The following is an 18,277-nucleotide window of genomic DNA, read 5'->3' as shown; positions in this document are numbered from 1 at the left end:
ACACTGGACTCCCTCCAAACATAAACTGTTTGCCGATTTTGATCCTAAGGAGAATATCGTTGTTCACCTTGTGATTTTGCACTGTATGGTGAGAAACGGCTTCAAGATCACCAAAATACATCGGGTCCTACAGTTCATGCAGCGACCCTACTTGAAAATGTTTATCAATACCTTTGTCGATAAACGCTCTAGGACAAATTCAAAGGTGGAGAAGGAAATGTATAAGCTCATCCTAAATTCAGCGTTTGGCAAAATGTGTGAGAGCGTACGGAACAGATCTCGCTGTGACGTCGTGACTGACCCTCTAGTGTGCACGAATTATTGCCGACCCTAATTTTACATCATTCACGAGCATAGAGACTGGCATGGCTCTTCTATACAGGCGAAAGTGAAATTTGGTACTGAACAAGAATATCGCAGGAGGCAGTTCAGTACTAGAAATTTCAAAATAGCTCATGTTGTCATTCTTTTAAAATATGTGCAAGGTGCAATGGCCCAGGGAGGTGGAGGTTCAAGTTGACCATGGTGATACAGAATATCTGCTGTTAAAGGTAAATGGGACTGATATCGATTTATTGGGTGATTTGTAAAAGGGGGTGCACATCAGCTTGCGGATGGATTTCACCAACTGGAATCCAACGCTCTACCCCGATCTGGTGAAACGTCAAGCCCCCAACCAACTATTAAAATTAAAATCAGAGACGGGGTGTGATTTGATATCCCAGGGGGTGTTCCCGGGCCCCAAAGTTTATTGCGTGGAAACTCATAGTGGGGAAGAAAAGAAGGCGTGTAAAGGGGTGCCTACACATTTTGTAAAGAGCAATTTCAACATGAGTGTGTACAGAGACTGTGTAGACAGTAGCCTAGTGTCAAGAACACAAGTGCTTGCAATTCGCTCTCTAAAGTCTAGAAATTATACTGTGAGAGTGGAGAAGAATGCAATGTCATGTATATCCGACAAGGTCTATGGGCTCGAGAATGGTGTGACTGTTCTACCCCACGGCCACTATCGTATTTCAGATCGAGTTGAATGCATTGACTATCGCAATCAACTTGGTCTGGATAAATTAACCTAATCTGACTAACCACCTTAACTCCAACCTCATCTAACCCAATCTAACCACCTTAACTCAACCTCATCTAGCCCATAGCAGTGACGACAACTATTTTTTTTTCCACCGCGGCTCCCGAGGGGTGGGGGGGGGGCCCGCCCCCGCGGTCCGGCCGGCCTTCGGCCCCGCGACCCTGGGGGGGGAGGGATCCCACACCTTTAAATTCATCGTAATGTTCAACTGTGCTATTGTTCCAAGTGTGTGTGTATTTTCTGTTGTACAAAAAGTGTCAGGTATAGAAAAGTGTTGTACAAAAAGTGTTTTTTATTGTACATAAAGTGTTGTACAAAAAGTGTTTAAAGACAAAAAGTGCTGCTAATGGACAATAAGTGCTTTATTATAAAGTGTTATCGTTGTTCATGTTGAACAAGTTTTCATGTTGACCATGAAATTTTGTCAATTGTTGAACAAGTGTTATTTTTATCGTTGTTCATGTTGACTGCAAATATTTTCATGCAGTGTCGAAATAAATGCTGCCATGAAATATTGTTTTTGTTGTTCTTGAATAGATAGATCTATGGGGAAATTATTGCTACTTATTCATTGAGCACATATGATTTACAGTTAGTTGTATTCCGACTGTTGTCAACAGCATGTATCAATTTAAAGCACCCTTCAGATCATTTCTGTGTGGCCCCTCAATGTCGGGGAAAACAACGCTTTTAGCTAAAATAATTCAAAATTGTGATAAAATGTTTTTGGAAAAACCGAAAAAAAATCTACTATTGCTATAGTATTTGGCAGGAGTCCTATGATAAAATAAAAGCTATTGCCACAACCATACCAATACAATTCATAAGAGGACTTGATGTTTTCAATAGTATTGAATCGAACTCGTGGTTGATTATTGATGATTTGGCTGAATCCATTGAACAGTTCTCACAGGAAATGCTACAACTGTTCACCGTTCGCTCCCATCATGAACACATTTCCGTGACCCTAGTTCTACACAATCTGTTTCATCAGAGCAAATGTATGCGAACCCTTGCTTTGAATTGCACCGTCTATATTATCTATCAAGTCATCCGTGATTCTAGCTAACTCATAACTCTCAATAAGCAGATATACCCCGGCGCCCCTAAATTTCGGTTGTCAGCGTACACTCAAGCGACTAGCAAGCCCTATGGTTACATTTTGCTGGATCTTAATCAGAGCACGCCCGAGGATCTACGTCTAGTCACCGACATTTTCAACAAGGAAATTACAGTATATCTTCCGGTGAACAGTAGAAAAGGCTATTAGTCACCATTATGACACTGAAGAAACTACACGAACAACGGCATCTATGTAAGGACTCCTGGTCCTTCAAGGCCAGATACACGTCCTTCATCCAGAAAAATTGTTAATGATTGTTAAATCATGGGATCTGGCCCCTGGCCCTTCCAGCATGGCCTGAACCCCCCCTTCCCTAAAAAACTTAATAACGATTTCTTATTCCAAAAATTATAGGAACTGACTCCTGGACCTCCCTCCATGGCCCGAGTCCTTCCCCCTTCCCAAAAAACTGATTAACGATTTTGTATTCCTAAAATCACGGTAAATCAGTTTATTAGCTCTTTCCAAAACCGTTCAAGACACCTACAAACTGCCCGTTTACCAAACGGTGAAAACAAAAGGCCTACTGCTTATTCCAAAAAAGAAGTCTTCTAAAGAATAGTAAGAGCCATTAAACTTACGATCAGAAGAAAGAGAAACGTAAAATAACTCAAACTCAAAACGACCAGAAATTATAGGCAACGCGCTAGCGCTGCCTAAGTAAAGAACGATTTTGCCACAATGTATTATTTTTTTTTTCCTCCATACCCGGGCACTTCGTATCGAAGGAGTTGTCTTAGAAACTTTGAAAAGGGCTCATTCGATTTGTAATTGGATTGGCTAGTGCCCTTTTTAATTGTCAAAAGTGATTGGAGGGCAACTAGTCCCCCCAAGCCCATCATTCCCCCACATACATCCAATCAAAATTTTGAGATAGCCATTTTGTTCAGCGTAGTTGATTTCCAAACAGAAAATATGTTTTTGAGGAGTACACTCCCCCACAACCCCCCATTCAATTGGAAATTGGAGTGGCTTGTTTCTTTTTAATAGTCGACAGTGATTGGAAGGCGACTAACACCCCTTCCACACCCAACATTTACACAAACACATCCAATCAAAATTTTGAGATAGCCCATTTTGGTCAGTGTAGTTAATTTCCAGATAGAAATTATGTTCGTTTTTTATAGAAAGCGTTGTCGTAGAAATGTTGTCGTAGAAATCGAAGGCTCATTCGATTGGAAAATTCAAAGGGCTAGTGTCCTTTTTAATAGTCGAAAGTTTTTAGAGGGCAACTAACCCACCTCTCACGCCCACCTTTTCCCCAAACACATCTAATCAAAACTTTGAGATATCCATTTTATTCAACGTAGTTTTAACTTCTGGAAATTAGGTTTTTGACGATGACACCCCCCCCCCACAGCCCTCAGGGCAAGGGTTTTAAAATTATGCCCAGGGAGCATCTAAGGTTTTTATATAAAACGTAGTCGTAGAAACTTCAAAAAGGGCTCATTCGATTGGAAATTGAAATGGCTAGTGCCCTTTTTAGTATTCGAAAATGATTGGAAAGCAACTAACACCCCTTCCACACCCACCATTTCACCAAACATATCCAATGATTTCAGCTCTGCTGAAATCATACGAGTGCAACGACTATGTTGCACTCATAATGCACTCACAACGATAGTGATTGTCTTCTAAAACACTTAAACTAAAATTTGTATGGTCTTGAAATTTTGTGAATAATAACTTTCATTTCGCTTCAAGTGCTCTTGTGGTTAAGTAGTCATTCTTAAAGGATTGGGGGCAAAATTAAAACTTTAGTATAAAGAGTAAGGGGCTGAAGAAGGGGGCACGCTCTCACCTACGGAATAGTTTTTCTCTATTTAAAGTTTAGCCGCATTCTGAAGGTAAGTAGTTCGTTGAATTTAGCAGAAAAAGAACAGCTCATCGGTCTTCAATATAGCAACTTTTGAAAGCTATATTTGAACATGAGAATTCATTAACAAAAATATGGGCAAGTGTAAAAGAAGAGTGCCCAATATTGTTTGAAAAAGCATGAGAATACTAGTCCCATTTGCAACTACGTGAGACAGGATTTTCTGTGCTAGCATCAATGAAACGCATGGTCAAAGACTAGATGCCAGGAGAGAATTGAGAGTAGCTTTATCAAATATCTTTCCTCGTTTCACTGAACTTTGTGATATCAAATTTAGGGATACTTTCCAAAGTAATAAAAAATCTGCTTGGAGGAGGGAGGGTCTGAAATACCAAAAGTCGATGTAAGAATCATTATTTCTATGGTTTTCTTCGAACATATCACCCCTTATAGCGATTAATTAAAAAAAAACAAGTTCTTTCAGCTGAAAGTAAGGAGCGACATTAAAACTTAAAACAAATAGAAATTATTCCGTATATGAAAGGGGCTGTCCCCTCCTCAACGCCTCGATCTTTACGCTAAAGTTTGACTATGTGTCATAACTTTATTTTTTAAAACAATAAAAAACTTTAGCGTAAATAGCGAGGCGTTGATGAGGGTACAGTCCCTTTCATATACAGAGTAATTTCTGTTCATTTTAAGTTTTAATATCGATCCATACTTTCAGCTGAAAAAACTTGTTTTTTTTTTAATTTAATTTTTGAATTTTTTTTAATTAATGTAGGGTTTGATTTTGGCTCACTGTACATGAATAATTAAAACAGTATTTGCATATTAATTTTACTTGTATTTGGTTAAATCCCTTCCTCGAAAGTTGTTTAATTTTATTTACGAACGTTTTTATTAGTAATAAATATACGTAACTTGCGAATTAACTTACTTAATGAACTTCTACATTCACATATATTTAATAAGTATATTAGGCGGTTCGCCCCCTATTCAATACCTCGCTCCTAACGCTAAAGTTCAAATTTTGTTCAAATTATTTTAAAAGGGCTCCTTTGTCACAAAGACCTTTAAATATAATACACAAGTCCTATTAAAGTACTAAAAAATCTTTGGCGTAAAGAGCGAGTTATTGACTTGGAGGCAAACCCAATCATACGCGTAGTAATTTCTGCCCGGTTTAAGTTTTGATGTTGCTCCTTACTTTCAGTTATTAAACTTCTTTTTTTTTATTTAATTTCATATCTTTTTTTAAATAATGCTGGGAAATCCGGTGCCCCCTTCATAGTAATATCCCTTCCCCCGTGAAACCTTCTCCATGGAAAGATCTTCCAACGTAACCCCTGACCCTCCCCCCCACGACCAGAAAAAATCCCTCCTGGAAACATCTGTATACTTACCAATAACCAATACTATATGTAAAAAATGGGTAAAGTTCATACCTCTCAGCTCTTCCCCCGGGGACTCTGGGGGATTAATCATCCCAAAAGACACATTTATTATATTTTCGACCATGCTGAACAAAATGGCTATCCCATAATTTTGATCGGGTGACTTTGGGAAAAAAATGAGCTTGGGAGGGGACCTAGTAGCCCTCCATTTTTTTTGTCACTTCAAAAGGGCACTAGAACTTTTAATTTCCATTCGAATGAGCCTTCCCAAGATATTCTAGGATCACTGGGTTGATACAATCACCCCTGGAAAAATAAATAAATAAATAAACACCTATCCGTGATCTTTCTTCTGGCAAAAAATACGAAATTCCACATTTTGCAGATAGGAGCTTGAACCTCTGTAGTAGCTTGAACCTCTGGTTCTACAGAGAACCTCTGTAGGTTCTCTGATACGCTGAATATGATAATGTGATTTTGATTAAGGTTCTATAACTTGTAGGGGGTTTTTCACCCTTTGTTTTCGAAAATCAGGAAAATTTTCTCAGGTGCTGAACTTTTGATGAGTTGGACTAAACCTCATGAAACTTATATTTTTGAAATCAGCATAAAAATCTAATTCTTTTGATATATCTGTTGGTTTGAAAATTCCATTTTTTAGAGTATCGGTTACTATTGAGCCGGGTCGCTCCTTACTTACAGTTCGTTACCACGAACTGTTTGATGTCATTCGAGGACACCAAAAAGGTAAAGGCGGCAATGACTCTAGGTAACAAGAAGACTTGCATAATATGCATAAAAGGGCAACTATTACAATCTCAGTTAGGTAGACCCAAGCTATTGGAAATGTTTGTCCCCTACCCCTTCCCTATGAGAAATTTCCTGGTCGCGCTCTTTTGGGTATCCTTTACCTCTCCGTCTTTTATATCGGTAAAAATATGAATGTAATATTTCATGTTAGATAGAAAATTTGTTTTTTCAATAAGATTGGAGCAATCACCTCAGGGCTCCCATATTAAAGGCTTAATCCAAAAATATTCCCGTGGTTTTGGGAAGATTAGAGATTACTTTAAATCCTCCCTCCAAAACTCCTTCTAATGAGAGTTAGAAAACATCGGCTCCAAAAGAATTTTCATTTCTTTCAGCATCCTCCCCCCCCCACACCTGCCAACCTACACAAAGAGCAACTGGCCCTCTTCCATATTCACTGGTGCGCAATTTTGCATCACTGGACACAATTTATCAGTTCTTAAATGGATCAGCTTAGTTAAATGAAGCTTTAAAATAAATGCCCATATTAACTGTGGTTTATCCAAGCCAACACACATTTTTAAGAACAAACATGCCACCACACGGCGCCATTGCCTCTAAAACAGGAGAGCTCTATATATAGCTTTCCCATGAATTACATCGATTGGCTTTCTCAGACTTTCATATCGATGGCTTTTTTGGCCCTTTTTGGTTGCAAAATTCCTGTTTTGTGCCATAAAATCGCATAAAATACTGCTTTGTTGTGGCAAAGGTAAATTTCTAGCTAGCCCTGTAATTTAGCTAGGATGAAAGTGAAAACATCATTTGATGCTTTTTTGGGGCTCTTTCATAATTCAATAATCGCATCTGTCGCAAATTGCACCTTGAGCCCTTAAAGGGGCCCCGAAGGTATTTTATATGAAGTATGGAAGAGCATAAAATAATCAAATGATGTTTTCACTTTCATACTGGCTAAATTACATGGCCCACTACAAATTTACCATGAACTTTACCCCCCCTCCCCCACCACCCCCTTAGTGCGCAAATATATACCCTGAATTGGAATAGACCCTGACGTGTCGACAGCAAAGTTTCAAGTCGCAAAATTCAGCGCTATTTTTGCCGACGACATTTGAAAAACTTGAAACGGTAGAAAAACAGTTTGAATTGAAAATCAAGTATTTTGCAGGTTAGGTTAGGTTATAACTTCTGTGTGTGGTTACAAAAATGAAATACCTCTGGGGCCCTTTTAAGGGTTCAAGATGTAATTTGCGATAGAAGCGGTTATTGTATTATGAAAGGGCACAAAAAAGGGATCAAGTGATATTTTCACTTTCATCCAAGCTAAATTATAGGGCCACCTACAAATTTACCGCGGCAAAATCTTTTTAGTACTTAAAAATAACGCTTGTACTTGTAATACTTATTTGAATTCTCTCAATTTTCTAGGACTACGGTTCTATACGATTGCCTTATGAAAAATAAAAAAACAACAAACAAAACACGCTTCCGTAATTCCCTATAAATAAAGATATGTCCGGGGAGTCAAAACTGTGGAAATAAGCACCATGCAAATCGTAGCCATAATACGTTCTTATAAATTTATGCAGTCTTCTCCCTCTCTCTCTGTCTGTCTGTTTCTCTGCCTCTCTCTTTCTCTTTGTCTTTTCTCTCTTCCACTAGAGAGTGGAATCCCCATCTCTCTCTCTTTGCCTTTACTATCTCTTCCCCCCCCCTCTCTCTCTCTATCTTCCTCTATTTATGTTTATTGTTATGGTTTACCGTTTATCAATTAGTTTTTGATAATCATGTTCGTCTTCCCTGCATTGCAGGCGACGAAGGATTTGTGAGGTTTACTGTGCTCGTTGAATAATTTTAGTTGTTTTAGAAAAATATGATCTTGTCTTATAGTCCTGCATGTGTTTATGACGAGCTCATGATGTCCAATATCACGCCTTCTCCCCTCCCTCAGGCTCAGAGTAAGAGGTGGTTGCTGCAGCTACCCCACTCCCATCAAAGGGAATTTCTAGTCCCAAAGTTATACTGAAGCATTAATTAATAAATGTTATATTCCATATTCCAATTCATGGATTGTATCTATCAGCCATACGTTACCTGATTTTGATTAGATAAAACGGTGATTTATGTGTCTGTTGAAGAACCTCCATTACAAAGCTTTTCCATGAGCACATCCTTTGAAAGAACTTTTCTTTTCTAGGTTTGGCAGCAAATTAATGGGATTTATATAATGGGCTACTCTATCTCTTTGACGGCGTTAGTTGTAGCATTAATCATTTATTGCACATTCAAGTAAGTTTTTTTCTTCTTATCTATCTCTATTCTCTTTCCTTTGGGTTCTGATCAGAATTAAAAACAAAGGTATAAAAAGGAGCCACCTAGCACACAATATGTTTTTGGCACAGTTATTGTGCCAAAACATATTGTTATTGTGCCAAAACATATTGTGCCAAAACATATTGTGCCAAAACATATAGTTATTGTCGGTGCATTTGAGATGAAAGAGGGAAATGACTTGTGTTATACCTCCCAGAAAAGTTGTGATTTATTTGAGTCCGCTTGCGTGCTACCACATAATTGTTGGTGTTCAGTATTTTGTCGCAAGTAATTTTGCTTCTTTTGTCGTGTTAAAAAAAAAAAAAAAAAAAAAAAAAAACTAGTTAAAACTTAACATTCGAGTTTATACTGTTTGACTGTAATGTTATTTCAGCGTTAATCTTAATTGAAGTATTAGCTTCTTTTTTTTCATTTTTTTTTTTTTACGAAAATGTAAGGTAGTTACTAAAATAGGAATATGTTTCGCTACAATTTTTCTGCCAATTTAAGAGTATGTGAGTAAAAATTCATGCTTCATCGTTTTACAATTTTGTTTTATTGCAGTTTTTTATGTCAAATTCAAAGCGTCGACCCCAAGGCTTCAACGTTATTTTGGAAACTCCAGTGTACATTTTTTTGCATGAAAAAATGCTAGGATAACTATGCTAGCGAATAGGCCTATGTTTTTTTATATTTAGAGGAGAATAGGAAGGGAGCTTGACAGCACTAGAAAGCTTTTGACACATCACAACTAGATGTGCCATTCCAAGTCCTAACAAAGGGGGATTTTTTTGTCGCGTGCTCCCCCTCAAAATATAAGATCTTTATAATCCCCCCTCCCGAGGATCACTTATTCTTCAGATTTTATGTCTATTTTTGTGTTTTTGCAAACACTATAGTTGTTTAGAAAACCCTCCTCCTTCTAAGTTGTCACCCCATCAAGAGGAAGTAAGCGCACGAGCCTGGATCAAAATTTATTGATGTACGCAGCCCAAATCTAAAATTTTCCCCAAATTTCTGGATACTTCTTACGAGGTTCATTTTTATTCCCTCCTCCCCTGAAAAATTCCTACGTAAGTGTCTGTCATGATTACATATAAAAGAAAACTGGAAAGAAATCGAATTTCAAAGGAGTTTCATTTGCCAAGATTCCGCTAATTCCGCTGTATCATGGCTGGATACCTTCGTTAATAGCTAATAAAACAACAACTTTATAACCTTACGGTAAAATCAAATTAGGAGTCACTAGAGAGAAATAAAAATTATCACCCTTTTCACGAAACAATTAAGGCAAGCTTAGAAACAAAACTAATATGCTTTTTTCACCTGCATAGCAACTCATAATAGCTCATTACACACCTAAGAATAGCTTTGGTGGTGTGACACGAAAGTTATGGTGAGCGTTAGTATGTTTTAGAATTGCTAAAAATATATTCTTTTTGTGCAAGACAAATAAATCAATGAAAACACGCAACTTCTGATTTTTTCCTTTTATTTCTGGTTCGTTCTTTCTATTTAGTAAACTGAAAATACAATTTGTTTCAAATGAAAGTAAAGTGCGAAATTAAAAGTTAAAAAAACAGAAGTTATTCCATATATTAACATTTTTCCTCTTGGACAGTGGTGGTTCTGGGCTTTCTTGCGCCTGGGAAAAAATTTTGATTTGTTAAAATTCGAACAGTCCATTCTTAAAGACATTTACATCTTCATAGGAAACCAGCACCTTGTTAAGCTGTTTTGTGCCTAATTTTTTTAATTCTTGTTTTTCCTTTTGTTCCTAATTTTTTCCTTGTGCCCGGGGCAAAATCTTGACTAGGTAAAATTCGAACAGTCAATTCTTAACGACAGTTACACCTTCATAGGAAACCAGCACCTTATTAAGCTGTGTAGTACCTAATTTTTTTTATTCTTGTCTTTTTCTTTAGTTCCTAATTTTCTTCTTTTGCCCGGGGCAAGATCTTGATTAGTTAAAATTCGAACAGTCAATTCTTAAAGACATTTACAACTTCAAAGGAAACCAGCACCTTCTTACGCTGTTTGTGCCTAATTTTTTTTATTCTTGTTTTTTCTTTTGTTCCTAATTTTATTTTATTTTTTTGTTCCCGGGGCAAAATCTTGATTAGTTGAAGTTCGAACAGTCGATTGCTAAAGACAGCTACACCTTCATATGAAACCAGCACGCTCTTAAGTTGTTTGGTGCCTTTTTTTCATCTTTTTTTGTGCTGATTTTTCCTCGTTTCTTTTATTTTAGTTTTTTAGTTTGGTAACCGTTATCATCAAAAACTGCATATCTCCTTTAGAAAAACTACTTATCATTAGAAATTGAATTCACTATTCTTCTAGGCTTTTTAGAATATGCATGGAAGCGTAAAATTCTACAGGAGCCAAATTTATAAAAATCAGATTTTATCTTAACAATCCTTGGTGCTTGAATATATCAGCAAAAAAATAAAAAAAAAAGTAAGAGGAATGTAGTTTTAGTTGTTTGTATCATTTTGGGTCGTTAACAATTGCCGTTTTTTTTTTTTACTTTTAGTCCAAGAATTTAGTAAACCATCAAAGGGCATGTGTAAAAAAAAAAATCTAAATATACGGCCGATGCCAATGAGTATAGATCGTGCATTGTTATATTGATACTGACAGATTGATGGCAAATTACTTATTGTTCTTAACTAATCCTAATCAGGTAAATAATGGGAAATTTAATTATTTTGGGCTGCTCTTTTGTTTCACAAGCATTAATTTAGAAAACAAAGATTTTTTAAAGAAGTAAAGAGCGAAGTTGAAACTTAAAAAGGGCAAATATTATCACCTTTCAGATTACGGAAGATATATCTTCAAAACTTGCTCAGATAAAATAACTCGTGTTTTTATCCAGTACCTATAGGCTACTAAAACTAGTGCTTTACTGAAAACGGAGCTTCCTTGATTTTTTTTTTTTTTTTTTTTAGAAAACCGAAATTGTATATTAAAAGCACAGTAGACAGAATATACCCAGTAAGCTTATCGCAGATTATTTCTGGTCTTCGTTAACAAAAAGATCCTCCCACTTATTTCTACAACGATGATAATGCAGGTTAGTCTGTTTCCGTTTGTTTCAATGCACTTTGATGGAAACAGACGGAAACAGACTAACCTGCATTCTCATCGTTGTATAAATAAGTGGGAGGAGCTTTTTGTTCACGAAGACCGGGTTTTTACAATGGGTGAGATAGAGAATGATCATACTGCTAATTATATAAACTGTGATTAAAAGATACCGTCACGGTCGGTGAAAAACTTTCAAGAGGCGTAGTCGTTTAGTTCTTTTTAGTTTACTTAAGGAATTTGCTGTTCCAAAGAGAACATCCACTTGTTTGGGTTTGGTTTTGTGATTTCAGTCAAGGACTAGTTTTTAGCATTATACACCTATGGAAAATAACATAAGTCAGTTTATCTGAGCAAGTTTTATAGATGTATCTTATGGAATCTGCAAAATAATAATTTTTATTCGTTTTAAATTTCAACTTCGCATTTTACTTCTGTAAGCAAAAACTTTTTTCAATTTATTCTTGCTCGTTTTTATTATTTTTAAACATATGCAATAAACCTTACAAAAAGATCTTTGTTTAATTTAGGTGATGAAACTAAAGAAGTCATTGTGATTTTTATGTTAAAATAAGACATTAACCATAAGTCATGCTTCTTACTTCCTCAAACTTTCTCACAAGATAGGGGCAACTTTTTCCCATAACTAAAGAATCCTAGGAGTATTTCATCACTGGTATGCTTTAGAATTTGGACATAAGTAATTCAATTATATTCCCAGAAATGAAAATAAAGAAACTATACTTCTTTCAGTAGATGCTTTTTCTTCAAAACGTCTAGTTTAGTCTTCGCTCTGTAAGGGGGTTTTGAGGAAATTACACAAGTTTGGATTTCGTAAACCTCTAATAGATGGTTTTTAACCATAGAAAATACAATGGTAACCTTATTGTAAATTTAACCCTTTCCATTCATGGCACTTTGAAACGGAGCTATTGAAACAATTTACAAGATGCACATAAAAAGAAGCAATTGCTTTTAGCTGGGCCATGAAACATCTCTCTAAGATATTAAATATAAAAAAACAAATATTTTTAACTGAAAGTAAGGAACGACCTTAAAACTTAAAACGAACAGGAATTACTCCGTATATGAAAGGGGCTGTCCCCTCCTCAACGCCTCGCTCTTTACGCTAAAGGTTTTTTTATTGTTTAAGAAAAAGGAAAAATGAGTTGTGAGAAAGTCAAACTTTAGGCTAAAAAGACCAAGGCGTTGAGGAGGGGACAACCCCTTTCATATACGGAATAGTTTCTGTTCGTTTTAAGTTTTAACGTCGCTCCTTATTTTCAGTTAAAAAAACTGTTTTTTTATATTTAATTTTTGAACTTTTTTGAATTAATGCAGGTTTTAATTTTGGCTTACTGTACATGAATAATTAAAACAAAAATTGCATTTAAATTTTACTTTTATTTGGTTAAATGGCTTTCTCAAAACTTGTTTAATTTTATTTACGAATATTTTTAGTTGTAATAAATTTACGTAACTTACGAATTAACTAACGGAACGAACTTTTGTATTCTTATATTTTTAATACGTATACTTGGGGGCTCGCCCTCTCGTCAATACCTCGCTCTTTAAGCTAAAGTTCGAATTTTGTTCAAATTCTTTAAAAATGACCGCTTAACCCCAAAGGCCGTTAATTAGAATAAATAGCTCTTATGAAAGTACTAAGAAATCTTTGGCTTAAAGAGCGAGGTATTGACTAGGGGGTGAACCCAATCATATATGTCATATTTTCTGTTCGTTTTAAGTTTTGATGTTGCTGCTTTCTTTCAGTTGACAAACTTTTTTTTATTTAATCTCTGATCTTTTTTTAAATAATGCTGGGAAATCCGGAGTCCCCTTCATAGCAATCTCCCTTACCCCATGAAAACTTTTTTCATGGAAATATCCTGCCAAATAATCCCCGACCCACCCCCCCTCACTACCAGAAAAAATCCCCCCGGAAAACGTCTGTATACTTCCCAATAACCAATATTATATGTTAACATTGGGTGAGGTTCATAACTTTCAGCCCTCCCCCCAAGGACTTCGGGGAATTAATTCATCCTAAAAGACATATTTATCATATTTTCGACCATGCTGAACAAAATTTCTATCTCAAAATTTTGATCGGGTGACTCTGGGAAACAAATGAGCGTGGGAGGGGGCCTAGTTGCTCTCCATTTTTTGGTCACTCAAAAATGGAACTAGAACTTTTAATTTCGGCACTAGAACGAATTATATTACAAATATTTTCTTTTGTACTTAATATTGAAAATAAATATTAAAACTACAGTAAAATTTTGAACTGATGAGCTTTCAGCAATTAATATCATTATACATCAAATATTCAGTTTAATTTGTCAGTTCTTTCCAAGATTGTTCAAGACAAATATAGTTTCACTACAAGTAAAATTTGGATACTGCCCCCTTCTTTAACTGTAAAAACCTAAGGCCTTCTGCATCATTGGCGCTTCACTGAAAACGACTTACTCGTATATTACAAATTTGTTCTTTTCCTGTTCTTACAGCTTTGAAAATGAATATAAAAATTACAGTGAAAACAAAATATTGAACTGATGGATCTTTCAACAATTAATATCATTATATATCTAATATTCAGTGTTATTTTTTTATACTTTCCAAGACTGTTCAAGACTCATATAGTTTTCAGTAAAGCACCAATGACGCAGCAGGTTTTAGGCTTCTGCAGTGAGGTGATACCCAAACTCTTGTTTGTAGTTATTTTTATTCGATTCAAGCTTTATTTGCATATTCAATTCAAGTTTCACTCGGTTTAAGATTTATTTATTCATGTACATTAATATCTATTGTTTGTTTGTTCGCATTGATTGTTTATTTAATTTCAGTTTGTTTTAAGTTTCATTTATACTTCAACAGCAACATATTTTTTTTTTCGTTTTAAGCTTGATTTTCATATTCGATCTAAGCATTACTCACTTTAAGATCTATTTATTCATTTATATTATTACTTGTTGAATGTTTTTTGCTATGATTGTTTATTTAATTTCTGTTCGTTTTGGGTTGCATTTATTCGTTAATAGTAATTTTTGGTCGTTTTGAGTTTGGATTTTAACATGTATTTGTATCTGCTGAGTTTAAGTATAAAATGACCTTTACTTTCCTTTGAAAAACTTATTTTTTCGGAAAGTTTTTTTTTAAATTAATTTAATAAACAAGGAACTCACTGAGGCAATTGAATCATTCTTTTAAGCCGTTCATCATGGCGGGGGGCTCAAAACCTCCTGAACAGGGTTTTTGACCAGGGCAAATCGATTGTGTATATTAGAATTTGAATTCCCTGGCAACTTCACCCTCTTGGGGAACAAATTGATGTTTTATGGCGCAAAAAAGAAGAAACCGCCACTTTACTGTGCTCTTATCTGTTTTGTTTGTTACAAGGATCATCAGCTGTAGGTCATTTATCATAAACCTTGGCAATTACTTCCGCGTTCATATCATTGCCACTGAAAGATTTGTGAGTAAATACGGAACTCTTCGCAGAATTCATCTCACATATTACTTTAAAGCCGTATTTCAACATAGGGAGCTAGAAACTTCCTTTATATGGTATTAAACTATGAAAATTCGATTAGGTCTACTATATTTTTCGAACTATAAATTTTATCTTGGGCCAAATTTGATGTTTTTTGGCAAAACTGGCAGAAAATGCCACATTGCTGTGACTTGTCAAGATGAGGGGTTCAAATCTTCCATATAGAGCTTTAGACCATAAGAAAATCGATTGGCTATTTTAGACTTCCCATTCTCAAGTATTTTGACCCTCTCTTGATCAAAATTGATGTATTGTGGCACAAACATTGCAAAAACGCCACTCTGCTGTAGAATGATCTGTTTTGCTATTAAAAAAGAATTTAAGTGTGACGATTTTCTTTCAAATGTGCTCTCTCATCATTCTTCCACTGCTGACTAGATACGATCACCACCATGTGATCCTTAGAAAAAAGAAGATAAAGAAGAAGTAAAAAGGATACATAACGGTGCTTTCCATGCAAAAAGGGTGATTTTCTTTGTTTGTTTTTTTTTGTTTTTTTTGTGGCGACGCTACTTCTCCTACGCAGGGTTTTCAATCATGGTGGTTCAAGTGTTGCACTATTAATTTCGATCAGACATCATTTTCGAGGGATTTCTGACTCTGTTTTGAAAATCGCATAGATGCGTTTTCGTAATAAAAATTTACTATTACGATTAATTAATATTACAGCATGCATTTCCGAATCGGATTCAAATGGCATTTTTTCTCACTAGACAGTTTTTTTTTTCAAAACTAGTCTTTAAGCTTTCTGTTGATAAGGCCCGTGGTTCGTTCTTTCCAATATTTTTTGTTAACAAACTGTACGTAAGGAGGAGCTTGGTCCCATAGTAACCAAAACTCTAGAGAAAAAAATTGATACAAATTCACCAAAGAATTTTCTTTTACGCTGATTCCAAATACATAAAATTCATTGAGTTTAGTATTCCCCATCAAAAGATAAGAGATTGAAAAAATATGCCTGATTTTTGAACAAGGGGGATATACCCTGTAGCCAGTTGCAGCCATTCAAAAAACTGTGGGGGTCAAAGATTTTTCCGATTTTTTAATGGACCATATAATCAAGATCTAAATTGTTGAAAATTATGTCGAACGTTCATTAAGATTTAGTAGTGGTTAGATGTGAACGATGGATCATTTGTCTTCATGGATGCATCCACGTGATGTCCATTTATTTAAGACGTCATCACGTCAAGGGGTGGCTTGAAGCACCCAGGCCAGTGGGTGAGATGCTCTCATTTAAACTACTCCTAGATCACATTATATGACTCATGATAATTTATTATACATTAATCTTCATTTATATTTATCTACAGAGACAAACAAGAAACTAAAACGGAATATCTCATGTCTAATGCGTGACTAAGAACAAATATATTTTCATTGACTTCTTCTTCAAAGTGGACGCTGCTGGACAATCTTGTTTAAGTCAAAGGCATCGGTGAGGTCTTTCTCATTTGTCGACAACATGAGGGAATCTATTCGAGAATTAGCCGTGATAGTTCTCAGCAAATTCTTAACAAACTTGAGCTTGCTAGATGTTCTTTCAGCAGCAGCAACTACAACAGGTGCTCTCAGAGTCAATTTGCAATGACAATTAGCTTGTTCCAGCTATTGTTGCTGATGACTTTCTTCACCTAGTACTTCCTTGAAGCAAGAAGCACCATAGCAAAACTGAAATGAAACTTCTAGCTCTTCCTAAAAAGCGGTAGAATCTGAAGTTGTATCTTGGTTTGTAATAACGTTGTTGCTAGCTCAATATCGGCAACTGAAACTCCTTTTTTAAAGAAGGCGGAAGTAAGGAGCAAAGTGACTGAAAATCGACAAAAGAAGCTCTGAGTTTATCAGCCATCATTGTAGTCAACCTTTCAAGCAGGATTTTAAAATGTCGTCAATAGAACTGTTACATTGAGATCTCGGCCTGAATCTGAGTTTGGCTATCATGACTAGATGGTCCTAGATTTTTATTCATAAAGATGAGGCAAGCAATAAATTTGAAGTTTAGAATCCTTTTCAGAAGGCCGTTAGCTTGTGACTTCGTCTTCGCATTGGTGTTCTTTATCCGTTTTGTTTCGTAAATGGCTGAAACTATTGCTTCAAACGAAGTAACTACTGCCTGTATGGTTTCAGCTTTTTCAGTTTACTTAATCCATGACCATCGTTGTTTTTAGTTCAATATCTGAAACTGAAACCCCTTTTTTTTAAGAAGGCTGAAGTAAGGAGCAAATTGACTTGAAATTGACAAAACAAGCTCTGAAATAATCTTCCATCATTGTAGTCAACCTTTCAAGCAGGATTTTAAAATGTTGTCTATAGAACTGATACATTGAGATCTCGGTCTGACTCTGAGCTTGGCTGTCAAGACTAGATGGTCCAAGTCACTGACGATGATGTCTGAAGAAATCTTCAAGCATCTCGATTGCGTTGATGATACTGATCTCCTCTTGTTCAAGTTTCTCTCTTGCTATTCTGATCTTGTACGTAATTTTTCTTCATAAAGATGAGGCAAGCAACAAATTCGAAGTTTATAATTTTTTCAGAAGGCCTCTAGCTTGTGACTTCATCTTCGCATCGGTGTTCTTTATCTGTTTTCTTTCATAAATGGCTGAAACTATTGCTTCAGACGAAGTAACTACTGCCTTTAGGGTTTCAGCCTTTTTAGTTCACTTAATCCGAGGCCATCGTTGTTGCTTGCTGAATATCTGCAACAGAAACCTCTTTTTTAAAGAAGGCTGAAGTAAGGAGCAAAATGGCTGAAAAATGGCAAAACAAGCTCTGAGATTATCTTCCATTATTGCAGTCAACCTTTCAAGCAGGATTTTAAAATGTTGTCTATAGAACTGATACATTGAGATCTCGGTCTGACTCTGAGCTTGGCTGTCAAGACTAGATGGTCCAAGTCACTGACGATGATGTCTGAAGAAATCTTCAAGCATCTCGATTGCGTTGATGATATTGATCTCCTCTTGTTCAAGTTTCTCTCTTACTATCCTGATCTTGTGCATGATTTTTTTTCATAAAGATGAGGCAAGCAATAAATTCTAAGTTTAGAATCCTTTTCAGAAGGCCGCTAGCTTGTGGCCTCGTCTTTGCATCGGTGTTCTTTATCTGTTTTATTTCGTAAATGGCTTTG

At 35.9% G+C, this 18,277-nt stretch overlaps 1 protein-coding gene across 1 annotated transcript in view; it reads left to right on the top strand.

Moving 5' to 3' along the window:
- Positions 1 to 18,277, top strand: part of LOC148953389 (calcitonin receptor-like) — a 332,084-nt gene that overhangs the window by 124,774 nt on the left and 189,033 nt on the right. The window contains exon 4 of the mRNA XM_089087946.1: positions 8,389 to 8,480. Within this exon, the coding sequence (XP_088944072.1) occupies positions 8,389 to 8,480 (92 nt within the window). The remainder of the gene's footprint in view (positions 1 to 8,388; positions 8,481 to 18,277) is intronic.

The sequence above is a fragment of the Artemia sp. Qi Xiang Cuo genome, chromosome 4 (assembly GCF_049724085.1).
Source record: "Artemia sp. Qi Xiang Cuo chromosome 4, ASM4972408v1, whole genome shotgun sequence".
NCBI classification, from domain to species: Eukaryota; Metazoa; Arthropoda; class Branchiopoda; order Anostraca; family Artemiidae; genus Artemia; species Artemia sp. Qi Xiang Cuo.
The sequence above is the reverse complement of the archived record's forward strand: the minus strand, read 5'-3'. Positions and strand labels throughout refer to the sequence as shown.